This window comes from Antechinus flavipes, chromosome 1, assembly GCF_016432865.1.
Source record: "Antechinus flavipes isolate AdamAnt ecotype Samford, QLD, Australia chromosome 1, AdamAnt_v2, whole genome shotgun sequence".
NCBI classification, from domain to species: Eukaryota; Metazoa; Chordata; class Mammalia; order Dasyuromorphia; family Dasyuridae; genus Antechinus; species Antechinus flavipes.
The window spans coordinates 243,885,482-243,899,266 of NC_067398.1; the positions used below are offsets into that span (position 1 = coordinate 243,885,482).

Sequence of the window (13,785 nt, forward strand, 5' to 3'; positions counted from 1 at the left end):
TAGAACAATAATATTCCATAATATTCATATACCACAATTTACTCAACCATTCTCCAATTGATGGGCATCCATTCATTTTCCAGCTTCTAGCCACTACAAACAGGGCTGCCACAAACATTCTTGCACATACAGGTCCCTTTCCCTTCTTTAAAATCTCTTTGGGATATAAGCCCAGGAGTAAGACTGCTGGATTAAAGGGTATGCACAGTTTGATAACTTTTTGAGCATAGTTTCAAATCACTCTCCAGAATGGCTGGATGTATTCACAATTCTACCAACAATATATCACTGTCCCAGTTTTCCCACATCCCCTCCAACATTTCGCATTATCTTTCCCTGTCATTCTAGCCAATCAGACAGGTGTGTAATGGTATCTCAGAAGTGTCTTAATTTTTATCAGAGGAAAATGTTATAAGAAGTTTTAAGATCCTGGCTAGCCACTGTACAGATAAATCAACAAAGGATGGACATGTATCTCACAATTTCACATATGACATTTATAGATATAGAGAGGAGAGGCGAGAAGTTTACATATCTACAGCTATAAAATAATATATATAAAATGTCATGGTGCAGGGTGGAGGTGGGGGGAGGGGGGAAGCTGGGAGAGTCACTTCTCCAGATCCAGTTAGATCAGGGTGGGTTCACAGGCTGGCTTACAAAAAGCATTTGGGTTTAAGTGTAAATAGGTCATCACATCTTTTTCCAGAAAAGATAAAGGATACTTAATGCTACAAAGACCTTTAGCATAACTAATTACAGTTGGAGAAAGAAAACTGTACCTTCTTTATCAGTTAATTGGTGTTTGTTATAATAATAAACAATAATAATCAGTTATTAGATTAACTTTTGTTAATCTCCTTAGTACTACCTAAATAGAATAAGATGGGGATGCCTTTTTAGGAACTGTTAAAAATCCTCAAAATGGTTTTGTGCTTTTTTGGGTTGCCGTTTTTTGGTGAGGGTTTCTTGGTAACAGGAAGGGGAGAAGGGAAAGAAGACATTGAAGGAGATAACCCATTCTGTGTTCCATAGAATAAGAAAGAAATATAACTATAGCAAATGTAGCACCACAACAAAAGTTTTCTTTTTAACCAGCTATTTCTTTTCTTTTCTTTTTTTTTTCTAGAAGCAAAGCAAAGTTTATTTATGTTCTCGAGAACGGGGGTCCCACCCATCGAGCAGACAATAGAAGGGAGGAGGCACCGTAGGGGGTAGGGTCGGTGCTTTTATCCCTAAGGAAAATTCCCCCTCCCACCACTGACCCTCATCCTTATTTTAACCAGCTATTTCTGCCTAGATCAAGCTAAGGGAAAAACTCTCTCCCCTTTGGATTAAGCTTCCCTTCTCTCTGCATTATTCCTAACGTTCAGGTACAAATTTAGGTTATGTATTTGTCCGGTGCCAACTACTTTGGTTATCACCAAGAGGGAACAAAACAATTCTCTTCCATTCCTCCGACTGGAGCGGAAAGGAAACAGTAATGTGAGGATTTCCCACATTAGGAAGGAAGACACTGTGGACTAATTTCGTGTATCTTGTCGGAATCTCCCCCAGTCAGTAGGCTCTTCCTGAGAGGAACTGCTCTCACTTGTTCCTGTAGCTGGCCATCACACTTCACTTCCAATCTCTGAACCTCTCCTCTGCTTGTCCTTGGCTCATAGCTCTTAGTATCTCAATCTAATCCTATGCTTATCATCTCCATGATGGTCTGCTTCTACCCACCCACATGGCCTGGCAAGCAAGAAGGGGTCCCAGCCAATGTGGATGCTAGCCAATATTAAGCACCTAAGTAACATTCCTCCTCCCTTCTCCCCCTTCTCTCATCCTTTTGGCTCACCAGGCTTCTCTGTGAAAATTCCCCTAAGGTCAAAAGCCAGTAGACAAATACTTGTGGATCCATCAAGAAGCCATGGTAATGACTCTAAGGGAGGCTTAATCTCTTTTGAGATAAGACTTATGTAAGTTTGCCTATAGTGGAATATGTCTGCAGTAGGGAAGTAAGGTTGGGAAAGTTGGGACCATGCTGAGCTAAGAGAATTCAGGGAGTTTGCAGTATATTCTGACTCTGCTGAGGGTAATCCATTGGTGATGATCAGTGGGAATGATTAGATGTATAAATGACTCAGTGAAAAACCTGAGAAAAGAAAGACTTCTTCCAAGGGCTCTCAACAGGAGATATGATATAGGGAAGCAGTTCCATACCCTACTCTCTCCCCTCACTCCCCCACAACGCCCCCGCTCCTGCACCTCCCATAGCACATTTTATTTTCTATTTCTGCACTCCCACCACCCATCTCACAGGAACTCTCCTGCCCTGATTTTTACTCATTTCTTTCAGTGGTTTTTGTTGGACAGTCTGACACAAGAACTGAACTATGCTTGCTAGGTACAGCTGAAAATGAGAGTGCTTAGCCTTCAAGTCATAGGAGGCCCTCTATGAACCTCCATTTCCTTCTGGGCAAAATGACAGAGGTTGAACTAGGCAATTCCCAAGGTTACTTCCAGTTCTGACATTCTAGGATTACAAGCCAGTAATTGATAAGGAAAATAAGCTGAGATATGAGGCACAGAGGGGGAATGGATTGCTGGCTGCCCATATTATTTGGTGAGTTGGAGTGGAAAAAAGAGCCTTGGACCTCAGCGGGACCTTCTCCCTTTCCATAGTACAAGCATCCTGCCTGGCTGCTCTGGGCCATAGAATCTGTAATCATATTGTTCAAGACTGCATCAGATTCCCTAGGCTTTTCTTTCTGGGGCTGATGGGCAGCATGGGTAACTAGAACAGTATGAGGGCAAAAAACCCCCAACCCCACAATGCATCAGACCACCCAACTCCACCCAAAGCAGTGGCGAGTCACATCAGTGAACAGCCTCCTTCTCCTCTGCACCCCAAATCCCAGGGGTACCAAGCAGGGAGCAATCTTCCCCCTTCACATTCACAAAAAAATCTAGGATTTTCATCTCCCAATTGCAAGAGTTCCCATAAGTTGGGAACTTACTGCTTTCTTGAAGGAGATCTTTGGGGGATCTTGTTCTCATCTGCCCTTTTGGCTTCATTCTACAGCTTTCCCCAGCATATAGATAACCTAAATTTGTCCCTGAACTTTAGGAATAATGCAGAGAGAAGGGAAGCCTAATCCAAAGGGGAGAGAGTTTTTCCCTTAGTTTGTGATTGGCTTTTGTTCCATCCTTCCCACCCATCCTCTTCGAGAAGCATCAGCCCTTAGGGTGGGGCATTCAAACTCCCCACTTGCTTCCCTTACTCCCCCACCCCTGGACCTCTAACTCCCTGGGATGGGCTAAAGACCTAGAGGGTGGGGCAGTTCTAAGAGGTCGGTGGAACTGCTCCAGGCAACGGCTCCAGAGTATTAAAGGGAGAGGTCCTTCATCAATATTTCAGAGCTCTGGTGTCCCCAGACTCAGCAACACCATGTATCCAGCTGTGCTCTTTCTGCTACTTGGTAACTACTGGCTTTGGTTTAGTTGGGGGGCAGGGCGGAGTAGTTACTACCATTAGAGATGGTCTTCACTGGCAAATGACACAGATCCCAAAGAGGAGTCTTTGGGTATTAGGAAGGAAATGGGCTGCTCAGGTTCAGAATGCTTCTGCAAAAGCAGAAACACATAATAGCTACTAAGACCACGTATTGCTCTCTTCTGCAGAAAAAGTATTTGATCTTCAGTTGGAGGATCAATGCATAAAGGCAGGTAATTTAGTAGGAAAGATTAAACTTAACCTTATTTTCTTGTGTGTGTCTTCACAGCCTTCTACTCCATCCCAGGAAAGACACAATATACAGGTAAGATTTCTTTTCAGAAAGATGCAGTTTAAAGTGGGAGGTGCATTCAAGCCTGGTTCTCCTTCATGAGCCAAAATCCTGTTTTTGAAAAACGGCAATAGGAATGTGATTTTTTTTTCCCCCAGCCTTCACTTCTGCACCTCTCCAAGAAGAAATCCGAGAACTAGGTAAATAAAAAATGCAAAGGAGACAAACTAGCCTCTGGCTTTGCTGATTCATTGGCTTGACTTTGCAACTGACTGTATGGGGGTGATTGTTGGAGGTGAAATGGGTACCAGTTCTCATTCATTCTCACAGACTGTTCTCATTTCCAGAATGTGGTCGACCTCTTCGGCAGGACCGCATTGTGGGCGGCTCTGATGCACCTGTTGCAAAGTGGCCTTGGCACGTAAGTGTCAACATATTTGGGCATCAAATATGTGGTGGCTCCCTCATCTCCGAGTCCTGGGTTGTCTCTGCGGCTCATTGTTTCTTATTCCCAGAGTAAGTATAAAATCTATACATTTCTGTATTTGCCTACACTTACTCCCAATTTATACAATCTTGGAGAATGGACCCACTCAAAATTTTTCATGGCAATCAAAATGCTCCCGAGTGCATCCATATCTTGGTCCATTTAGATCTTTCCAGTTAAGGCTGATCAGATTTAAGCCTCCTTAGAAATCAACTGAGCATTTAATCCTATAATTCTGAATAGTTACAAATTATCAAAGTTTGAGGCTGTTCTCCATAATTGTTTTGTTAATCTTAAAAAAATGTATTTGCAACTTTACCCATTGTCACCATAATTACTAGGAAATTCTCTATTACAATGTACCACTTTTGACTTTTCTAATTCTCCTTTTCCCAGCAACTTCTCTCTCATTCCACCAAAGCTATTTAATGTTGCTGTGGGTGTGCACTCTCAACTCTCTTTAATGCTAAACCCAGAGGCATCAGATGGCATGCATCAGATAGTGAATGTGTCAGATATTCTGCTTCATGAAAATTACTCCAATTTGGACCTTGGAAATGACATTGCTTTATTGCATCTTGCTGAGCCTGTCAACTTCACAGAGTACGTGCAGCCCATTTGTTTGCCCCGAGCCAATCACAGTTTCCCTCATGGAGCTTCCTGCTGGGCCACAGGTTGGGGAGATGTCCAAGAGTCAGGTGAGTCTCCAAGAGGTGAGAAAATTTTTCAGTGTCTTAGATTCTGGATATTTCTTTGGTTCTTGGATTTTTGCTGTATAAATTTGATTCCCTTTCCACAGCTCTACCATATTAAACAATTCCAACTGCACTCTGAGATACAGTCCAATAAACCAGTTCCTGACAGTTACTGGTATTTTAAGCAGGGATTATAGGGATAAACAGTGGATGATGACTTTGCTCTTGCCCACAGTACCACAATCGCTCCTGTCAGGCTTGATACTCCAGCAATTGGAACTGAAGATCATTGGACCCAAAGAATGTCAGTGTCTCTTCAACTCCAATGGTCCCTTTAATATTACTGTGAAATTGTTACCTACTATGCTCTGTGCTGGCTACAAGGAAGGGAAAAGAGATGCCTGTCAGGTAAAATGGGGACCTATCCTCTACTTTATCCAGCTGCCATTATCCTGTTAATAGTAGTTACTAAAATCTTTGCTCCTACCTCAACTGGTACTGTACCTATTGGGTCTCCTAGTGGCTTCCCAATTTGATTTTCCAAATATACTTAGTATTTTCTTTTTAATCTTTTTTTTATTATAGCTTTTTATTGACAATACATATGCACAGATAATTTTTCAACATTGACCCTTGCAAAAACTTTTCCTCTCCTTCCCTTCACCCTCTCCCTTAGATGGCAGGTAGCCCCATACATGTTAAATATGTTAAAGTATATGTTGAATACAATATATGTATACATATTTATACAGTTGTCTTGCTGCACAAGAAAAATCTTTCCTCCAAGTCATGTCTCCTGTGCATGTACTGACATGGCTGTTCTGGGTCAGAGGAGGGGAAGGGTGGTGTAGAAAGTCAGGATTGGGAAGAAGGTGGAGTTACAAGTACCAGATATACTTAGTATTTTCAAACTGGCAAAAAATATTCCCTCTTGCATCCTTTCCCCCTCTGCCCCTCCACAAATTATTTAAGCACATTCTGCTACTTCCCTACTGGGAATTTCAAGTGTTGACCACATAAAGGCTGCCCCTTATGCCTTTCCACTAAGGATGTTCCTCCTCCAGCATAGTTCATCCAGGCCAGTGGTGTCGACTCTGAGCACTTGGACGTTATCTACTTTCCACAGGGGGACTCTGGAGGCCCACTTGTCTGTGAGGAACAAGGCCAGTGGTTCCTGGCTGGAATCACCAGTTTTGGCCATGGCTGTGCAAGGAGGAACCGGCCAGGGATCTTTGTAAATGTGGCGGCCTTTGAAGACTGGATCAGGGATCGAGTGGAAGGCGCAGCTTTTCCTGAGCAACCTGAACCTATCCCAGCACCTTTGGTAGAAGACTCTGACAACTGTACTATTGCCTTGCCAGGTAAAGGAGATTGGAGTAGGCTGATTTCTGGACTGGGCGATGGGAATTAAGCCAATCTAAATGCTAACTTTCTTGACCAGAATGTGGCATTGCTCCCAGACCTGGTGACTGGCCCTGGAAAGCTGTAATAATTACTCCAGCATCTACACCCTGCCATGGGGTGTTGGTAGCAGAGAAATGGGTTCTCGCACCAGGCAGCTGCTTTCTGGGGTAAGTAATAATTGCTGTGAGATTGTCTTCCAGAAGGAAGAATGGGGGGAGGGCCTTACAGGTCATGAATAACTTAATGGACAGTTGATTCTTACTACATTTCCTCCCCAACCTACAGCCTAAAAGACATCAGTAGTTGGCAGGTGATGCTTCCACCCAAGGCACAAAGGATACCTGTCCTCAGTGTACAGTTTAATGTCAACTTCACGTACGATTATGAGTATGACCTGGCCCTCTTGGAGCTAGCAGTACCAGTGTCTTTTACTGAGGATACAAGGGCCGTGTGTTTACCCCGTCTGCATCACTACTTTTTGCCCAGTAGCCAGTGCCGTCTGATCCAATGGGGCCGGGGAGGTGAGTCTACAATTCCCCTCTGCACATCCACCTGAAAAAGCTTCCTAGCTAGGCAAGTCCTGCGGCTTTCCACTTTGTTGTCTCCCCAGAGCCACCCCTGGCTTCCCCGTCCCTATTGGAAGCTGAAATGACATCTAACTGGTGGTGTTATTGCGTCCGTGGCTCGAATGTGGACGTGGTACCCGACCCCTTGGAGAATCCTAGCATCCTGTGTGCTGAATACCATGAAGAGGAGAAAAATGGCTGTTGGGTAATGAAGTGTTCTGATAATCTGCTGCCTGACTGGGGCCTCTGGGGCCCCGTCCATATTTCTAATAAACCTTCTCATTTCTCAGATGGGAAGCCGCTGGGGCCTCCTGTGCGAGGAATCGGGATCCTGGTTTCTGGCAGGTATTTCAAAGCCTGCAGACGATTGTCTTCGGCCTCGGGTCTTCTCCCCTCTACAACTTCGAAGCTATTGGATCAAGAGTACAGCCCTTACCTCCTACATGGAGGATCAGCTCAACTGGGACTTTACGGCTGTGACAACCTTTTTATTATTCTGTCCCTCCAAAACCTTGTTTGGAGGTGAGGAGACTCTTGGTTTCATGTCCAGCTCTTTGGGCAGGGAGGGAACAGGTTTGGGTTGAGGGATGCGTTTGAGTAGGATTTCACATGTTCAGTGGTGAGTTTCAGCCTTGTCACCGGGAAGGAAGGGACTGTGGGGCCATAGAAATGAATCCTTAAACTGTGACTAATGCCTGCCTGTGCATCTTCCTTTTCAAGCTTGTGGCATTCAGTCATACAAAGATAGTAACCCATGGCCCTGGGTGGCAGAGGTGCACAGTGCCAGAGATGAAGCTTGCATGGCCACTCTAGTGAGCCCTGGTTGGGTCCTCACAGACATTCGTTGTGTGGCCAGGTAGGTTTCTTTTGGGGGGGGGGGTGGGGGAAGTAGAGACTAGTCCATTTCTCTAAATAATTTAAACAAATAAAACTTGGTCTTCAACAGGCATGGATTCATAGCGTCCCGTCTACAGGTTAAACTGGGTAGAACACGTTTTGGTACTCCAGGCCAGGTATCAAGGCCAGTCAGCAGCATTCAGTACACCATGGGATCACCCCTAGTCCTACTGCAGCTAGAGACCAGGGTAGAAATGTCAGCTTCTGCTCTGCCAATCTGTCTCAATTCTGGGCCAATTTCAGAAGATGTGCCCTGTTGGGTGCTAAGCTGGGAAGATTCTGTAAACCGAGGTGAGCAAAGGGATCCTAGGGTCCTAAAATAGGAATTTTTTGAGTCTAAGTCCTCTATATAGCAATAGATTGTAATGGAGGGATGGAACTTTGGGGATTGATGGCTTCATGTGAGACATTGTCCTTTTGTATCTGATGGGTCTCCATTCTATTCCCAAGTCCCCATGGTGGTACAGGTCTCCATCTTGACCCCAGAAGAATGCCCCTACCTCAACGACCCCACCCTACCTCTGGGAACCTTCTGTGTGGCATATGGCGGCAAAAGACTAGACAAATATGAGGTATGAATAGTCTGTAATGGTCAAGTGATGGGGGGAGGGAAACTGGGATTGGGAAGCTGTTATGAAGGGACATCATGGGGTGGGGGTTTTGGTGGGGAATGTAAACCCTCTTGTCAACCTGCCTATCCTCATCCAACCTCCAGAAGTCCTGGAAGCTAAGTCTTTCTTATTCTTTCATGCAGGTTGACTCAGGCTCATCTCTCATGTGTCAACGAGGACCTGACTCCTGGATGCTGGTGGGCATTTCAATAAGGGGAAGCCAAGAACTGTTTGCTCCAGTGAGGACCCAACAGTCTTGGATCTCGCAGACTGTGTGGGATGCACCCTTTGTGTAATTCAGCCAGTGACTCCAGACCTTGAACGGATCCAGAAGCAGAGCCTGAACTGTTCTACTGCAACAGGGGGAGAGGATGAAATATCCCTCTTTCTCTATTTAAATCAAGTCTCAAATGGCTGCCTCTGGAATGCACCCAAACCAGTTCCATGCTGGGAACCTCGAAAGCTTCAAGAAGGGTGACGATGATGATGACAAACTTGTGTCTAATTGGACTTGCATTCCGAGTGGTGATAATTTCAGCCAAAGAATCCTGGGGGTGGAATGAATATGTTCAATAAACACAGTGCTAACATGACCAGGAGGTTCTTCATGCCTGATGCCTGTGGGGAGAGTTGGGGAAATTATCAAAGGAACATTGGGAATTGGGTTCAGGGGAAGAGAAAAAGCCTGTCACCGGGGCCAACAACCCACTGGTTTTAGATGAGAGGTCTTGCTTAAACTCTACATAAAGCATGGTCCTAGCTTAAAGGAGCAATCACAAACTGAGGGGGAAAGCCTACATGTGCAGTCTAGTGAGGGGAGCCCAAGGCTAGTTTATTCTGAGGCCCTAGGGTGTTGACTACAGAACTGCTCAACCCTCACCCTCAACACACTACAAGTGCCACAAGTTTGAGTCAAAGACCAGAGCTAGAAGAGAAATTTGTTGCTGATAACGTGGCAGCTGCCATTCATTCCTGCCTTCATTGGACAGGGTGTGCCCAAGGTCAGCTGAGTATTTGTCATATGGTGCATTCAGTATGTGTCTCAACCAGGTTGATTTCCCATCAAATGATCAGAGTAGATCCAGCTCTACCCTTGAACAAAATTAGCTACTTCTAATGACTCTAAAATCTGTCAAAGAGGGGAAATTGCACCTGTACCCCCATCTTGGTAGGCAAGAGATATACCATCTTGAAAAAATTACCTGGAAAACACTAAGTCTGCTCATTCTTTTGCTTGGTGTTTCTAATTGGTTCTCCTGGGAGTGGAAGTAGATGGGCTCTGATATTAACCCTCATAACCAAAATCAAAGCTTCGACTAACCACAGGGGCTAAAGGCTTAAATTCTTCTAAGAGCAGTTCTGTCCACCTTTCCCTGGATCCTCCAATTGAAAGAGATTCCCTTTCTCCCCAACCCCCAAGTCTGGATCCAAGTGAAGGAAAAGTGATGTTTAAATACTGTGCATCTACCTTACAGAGGAGTTTCCTTGGCACTAGTTTTGAGAGAATAAGCATTTTTCCTGATCCGGTAGGGATAAGATTTAGTGACTCATGTGATAAAGGTCACGTTGTTAGAAAAGAGCACAGACCCCAGTCCCAAACTTCCTTCAGGTAAGGGAAGGAAGGCGGAGCACAGTGGAAGTAGGCGGTACTTCTCAGGGAAGCTAAGTCCCCATTGGGCTAAGCTGGCCACTGAGGAAGCCGTAGAAAAGGTTGTACAGTGGCAGGTAGAGGCGGGCAGGGCGGGAACAGGTGACACCGGTTACCAGCTCAGCCATTCCAGACCCCTCCCTGAGAGCCTACCCAGCCGCTCAGCCCCTTGCTTTTAGATCAGGTAGCTAAGTGGAGGTCGTCTTACAAAGGACAGTCGAACCTGCCCCCGGAACAGACCTTTCGGGTTTGGGGAATGGCAGGCGCTTCCCAACCTTGGGCCAGGAGGAGCAGGATGGGCCTGGGATTGGTGACCCTGCTAAACTTGTTGAATCTGCTACTGCTTGGAAGGGGTGAGTGAAGGCAGCGGGTGGAGATCAGCGCGACTATAGGTGGCCGGTGTTCCCCTTCCCCCGTTTCCCAGCCCCGTAGTTTACTAGTTCGCTATACCTCCACTCTTCTCCCCTCCCCTCCCCATCACGGCTGGCCTAGCCTTCTTCCAATCCCTTAAATGTTAAATCTTCCAAATTTTCTACTTTTCGTCCCATCCCAACATCCCAGATCCCAACTATGGCCACCTCCCCCTTTCCCGCTTTGCTCATTTTCTTCTCTCTTTTTTTTCAGGGGCCGATGGGAAAGAAGGTGAGAACCTGGGGGAAGAGAGGGGAGGGGAAAGGTGGGGCAAAAAGGGGAAGGGGAGGAGAAAAAGAAATGGGGGAAAGGTCTTTGGAAGTGAAGGTGCAGGAGAGAGCAGGAAGAGGGAAATAAAAGAGGACACAGAAAAAAGGAAGGGAAGAAAAGGGAGGTGGTACAATATAGGAGATATGAAGGGAAGTGTATCAGAAAGGTAGGAAAAGAGGAAGGGGAGAGGAGAATAGGTAGGTAGGAAAGGAAAAATACAGGGTCAGGAGAGGAAGAATTGTTAAGAGTGATATTGGGCAGAGTTAAAAGAGAGGTGGCTAGATGGTTAGAAAAGGATTCCATTCTCTAATTTAGGGACACCGAAGTCCCTAAACAGTCCCTTCCCCCCTTTGTCCTCTTGCAGAAGTTTCCTGTGGTGTGGCCCCTCAGGCACGAATTGTGGGCGGTACCAATGCTTCCCCTGGCCAGTGGCCTTGGCAGGTCAGCATAACCTACAATGGCATCCATGTATGCGGTGGCTCTCTTGTATCCAAACAGTGGGTGCTGACCGCTGCCCACTGCTTCCCAAGGTTAGCCCAAAGGTTGGGAGTGAGAAGCCTAGGGAGGCACAGAGCTGGGGACGTGGGGAGGTTTGGGGGAAAGGAAAAGGACGGAGGGTGCTGCTGGGATTCAGAAATGGAGGGAAGCAGTGCAAGGGATGAAGGACTCCTCCATCCCAGCTCTCCTTCACTTGCCCTCTTCTCAGGGAGCATAGGTTGGAGGATTATGAGGTGAAGCTGGGGGCCCATCAGCTCAGCACCTATAACCCTGATGCAGTGGTCATGACAGTAGCCAAGGTCTTCACCCATCATAACTATGTGGAAGAGGGCTCACAAGGAGACATTGCTCTCCTTCAACTGAAGTCTCCTGTGACCTTCTCGAGATCCATCCGTCCTGTCTGCCTACCAGCTGCCAATGCCTCTTTCCCCAATGGACTCCATTGCACCGTCACAGGCTGGGGCAACACACACAGCTTAGGTAAGATTCTGTGGGGGTATGGGTTGCCAGAGCCAGTGGTATTCAAAGAGATGGAGAGGATGGAGGATTTGATATGTACCTTTATCTGCTTTTTCTACAGTGAGTCTTTCTAACCCCAAGATCTTGCAGCAGCTGGAGGTACCTTTGATTAGTCGAGAAACATGCAACTGTCTTTACAACATAAAACCTGATCCTGATGAGCCACATGTTATCCAGCCAGATATGGTGTGTGCTGGCTTTGTACAAGGTGGTAAAGATGCCTGCCAGGTAAGGGCCTGCTCTTGGACAGGGAGATGAAAGAGTCATGAGAAAGGAACGGAAGACAAGATCCCTAAGAAGCAGCAGGAATTTTAAGGCTGGGAGGTTGATGGCCCTAAAAATGAGCTGAAAACTCAGCTGTCCAGCTTAGGCAATTACTTCTTTTCTCCTTACCTCAGTTTCCTCATCCATTAATTTTTAAAAAATAATTTTAACTTTTTTTTTGATAGAGCCCATGCTTGGGTAATTTTTTACATTATCCCTTGCACTCATTTCTGTTCTGACTTTTCCTCTTCCTCCTTTCACCCCCTCCCCCAGATGGCAAGCAGTCCTATACCTGTTAAATATGTCCACAGTATATTTACAGAACGGAATAGTTCTCTTGTTGGACAGGAACAATTTCCTCATCCATTAATATGGTTAAGAGTGGACTAGCTCTCCAAGGTGCTTCCTGTTCTAACCTTTTGTGATTTCTCTTTTCAGGGAGATTCTGGAGGGCCACTCTCTTGCCCTATGGGAGGCCGCTGGTTCCTAGCTGGTGTTGTGAGTTGGGGAGATGCTTGTGGGGCTCCCAACCGGCCTGGAGTCTATACTCTGACCTCCAGCTATGCTTCATGGATACACCAGAAGGTCTCCGAGATCCAGACTCACTATGTGCCTGTGACCCAAGAGTCCCCTTTGGATATAGACCTGTGCAAAAAGGAACTGGGCAAGCTCAATTCAGCCTCAGCCCTTTTAGCCCCAAGCCTGCTGCTGTTCCTTAGCGTGTCAGTCTTTTATCACCTCTTGCTTTAGAAAGAGCAAGATTTCTACAGACTTTGCTTGGTTTTGCTGGAGGGCTCAGTCCCTTACCCACTCACTGCCTCCTGGACAACTGACACTTTACTGGTCTGCCTCTAACCCTAGAGGACTGAAACACTCTCTTCTCATTGGGACTTGAAACTTCAGATTGTGGAATTGTGGTCCACCTTTAAAATCAACTCCCAATAACGTCAGACTCGGATTCCTCATCTGTAAAATGAGAGGACTGAATTAGACAGCCTCTGAAATCCTTTCCAGATCTGGAGCTATTATCCCTCGAGCACTGAGGAGGAACTAAGGGGACGTCCTCACCTTTGAGCCAGCTTCTTCCACACCACAACAGCAATGGATTAATGGTGTGTGGTTTGTGGCCTGAGCCTTTCTTCATTCTCAAGATTTGTGGCTGTTGTCTGAGGTCTCCCAATGCAGACTTTGGTGGATAACCTGAGACGCTTCTTGTCTGGGACAGGTACTTCTCTGGCTACCACTGGAGAATTTTGCTGCTCTTCTGGAGTACTTGCCCCTTCACCCTGAACCCGTGTCAGCTCAGAGATTTGGTGGAGACTGGCCACCACAAAAACCAACCTCAGTACTGGTTCTCATGTTCTACAGACAAATAACCCCCTCCAACAGAGAGCAGCTGTGTGCCCGTAACATGCCTCTTCATGAAGGACTGGCTTCTACTGGCTGAGCATCCCCCTAAATCCCAAAGGCAGTTAACAACTAGCCCTTCCTACACAGGACCCTACCCTGTAGCCACCTGTTATTGGACTCCCTCCCTCCTCCTCTACTGTACCCTGGAGGACTGAGCCACCCCTGGGAAAGGACTGAGGGGTGAGGGTGTGTATGTATGTCTGTGTATGTGTATTTGTACACAGGTGCATGCACTGTAGGGGAAGGCAGTACATCAGTCCTATTGAACACAATAAATCATTTGTATAAGCAACAAGTGTCCTGTGAAGTCTCATCAAGTTGTTGATCCCATAGCC

The 13,785-nt window shown here is 46.1% G+C and overlaps 1 protein-coding gene across 1 annotated transcript; it reads left to right on the forward strand.

Moving 5' to 3' along the window:
- Positions 1–2,583: 2,583 nt before the first annotated feature.
- LOC127545107 (polyserase-2-like) lies at positions 2,584–13,745 on the forward strand. The gene is made up of 20 exons (XM_051972176.1): positions 2,584–3,464; positions 3,768–3,803; positions 3,929–3,970; positions 4,118–4,286; positions 4,654–4,955; positions 5,188–5,360; positions 6,079–6,313; positions 6,394–6,523; positions 6,642–6,877; positions 6,967–7,127; positions 7,213–7,444; positions 7,643–7,778; positions 7,869–8,110; positions 8,270–8,391; positions 8,574–8,724; positions 10,703–10,720; positions 11,124–11,289; positions 11,466–11,737; positions 11,838–12,004; positions 12,479–13,745. The coding sequence occupies exons 1-20, from the start codon at positions 3,434–3,436 to the stop codon at positions 12,788–12,790; spliced, it is 3,333 nt and encodes a 1,110-aa protein (XP_051828136.1). The 5' UTR covers positions 2,584–3,433; the 3' UTR covers positions 12,791–13,745.
- The last annotated feature ends 40 nt before the right edge of the window (positions 13,746–13,785 follow it).

What these genes read in the sequence shown, in the direction of transcription:
- LOC127545107 (XM_051972176.1), top strand. Translation starts at nt 3,434, where the DNA reads ATGTATCCAGCTGTGCTCTTTCTGCTACTTG. An exon ending in CTCCAAAACCTTGTTTGGAG is followed by an intron (nt 7,445 to 7,642) that starts GTGAGGAGACTC and finishes TTCCTTTTCAAG; the next exon opens with CTTGTGGCATTCAGTCATAC. An exon ending in GCTGCCCACTGCTTCCCAAG is followed by an intron (nt 11,290 to 11,465) that starts GTTAGCCCAAAG and finishes CCCTCTTCTCAG; the next exon opens with GGAGCATAGGTTGGAGGATT.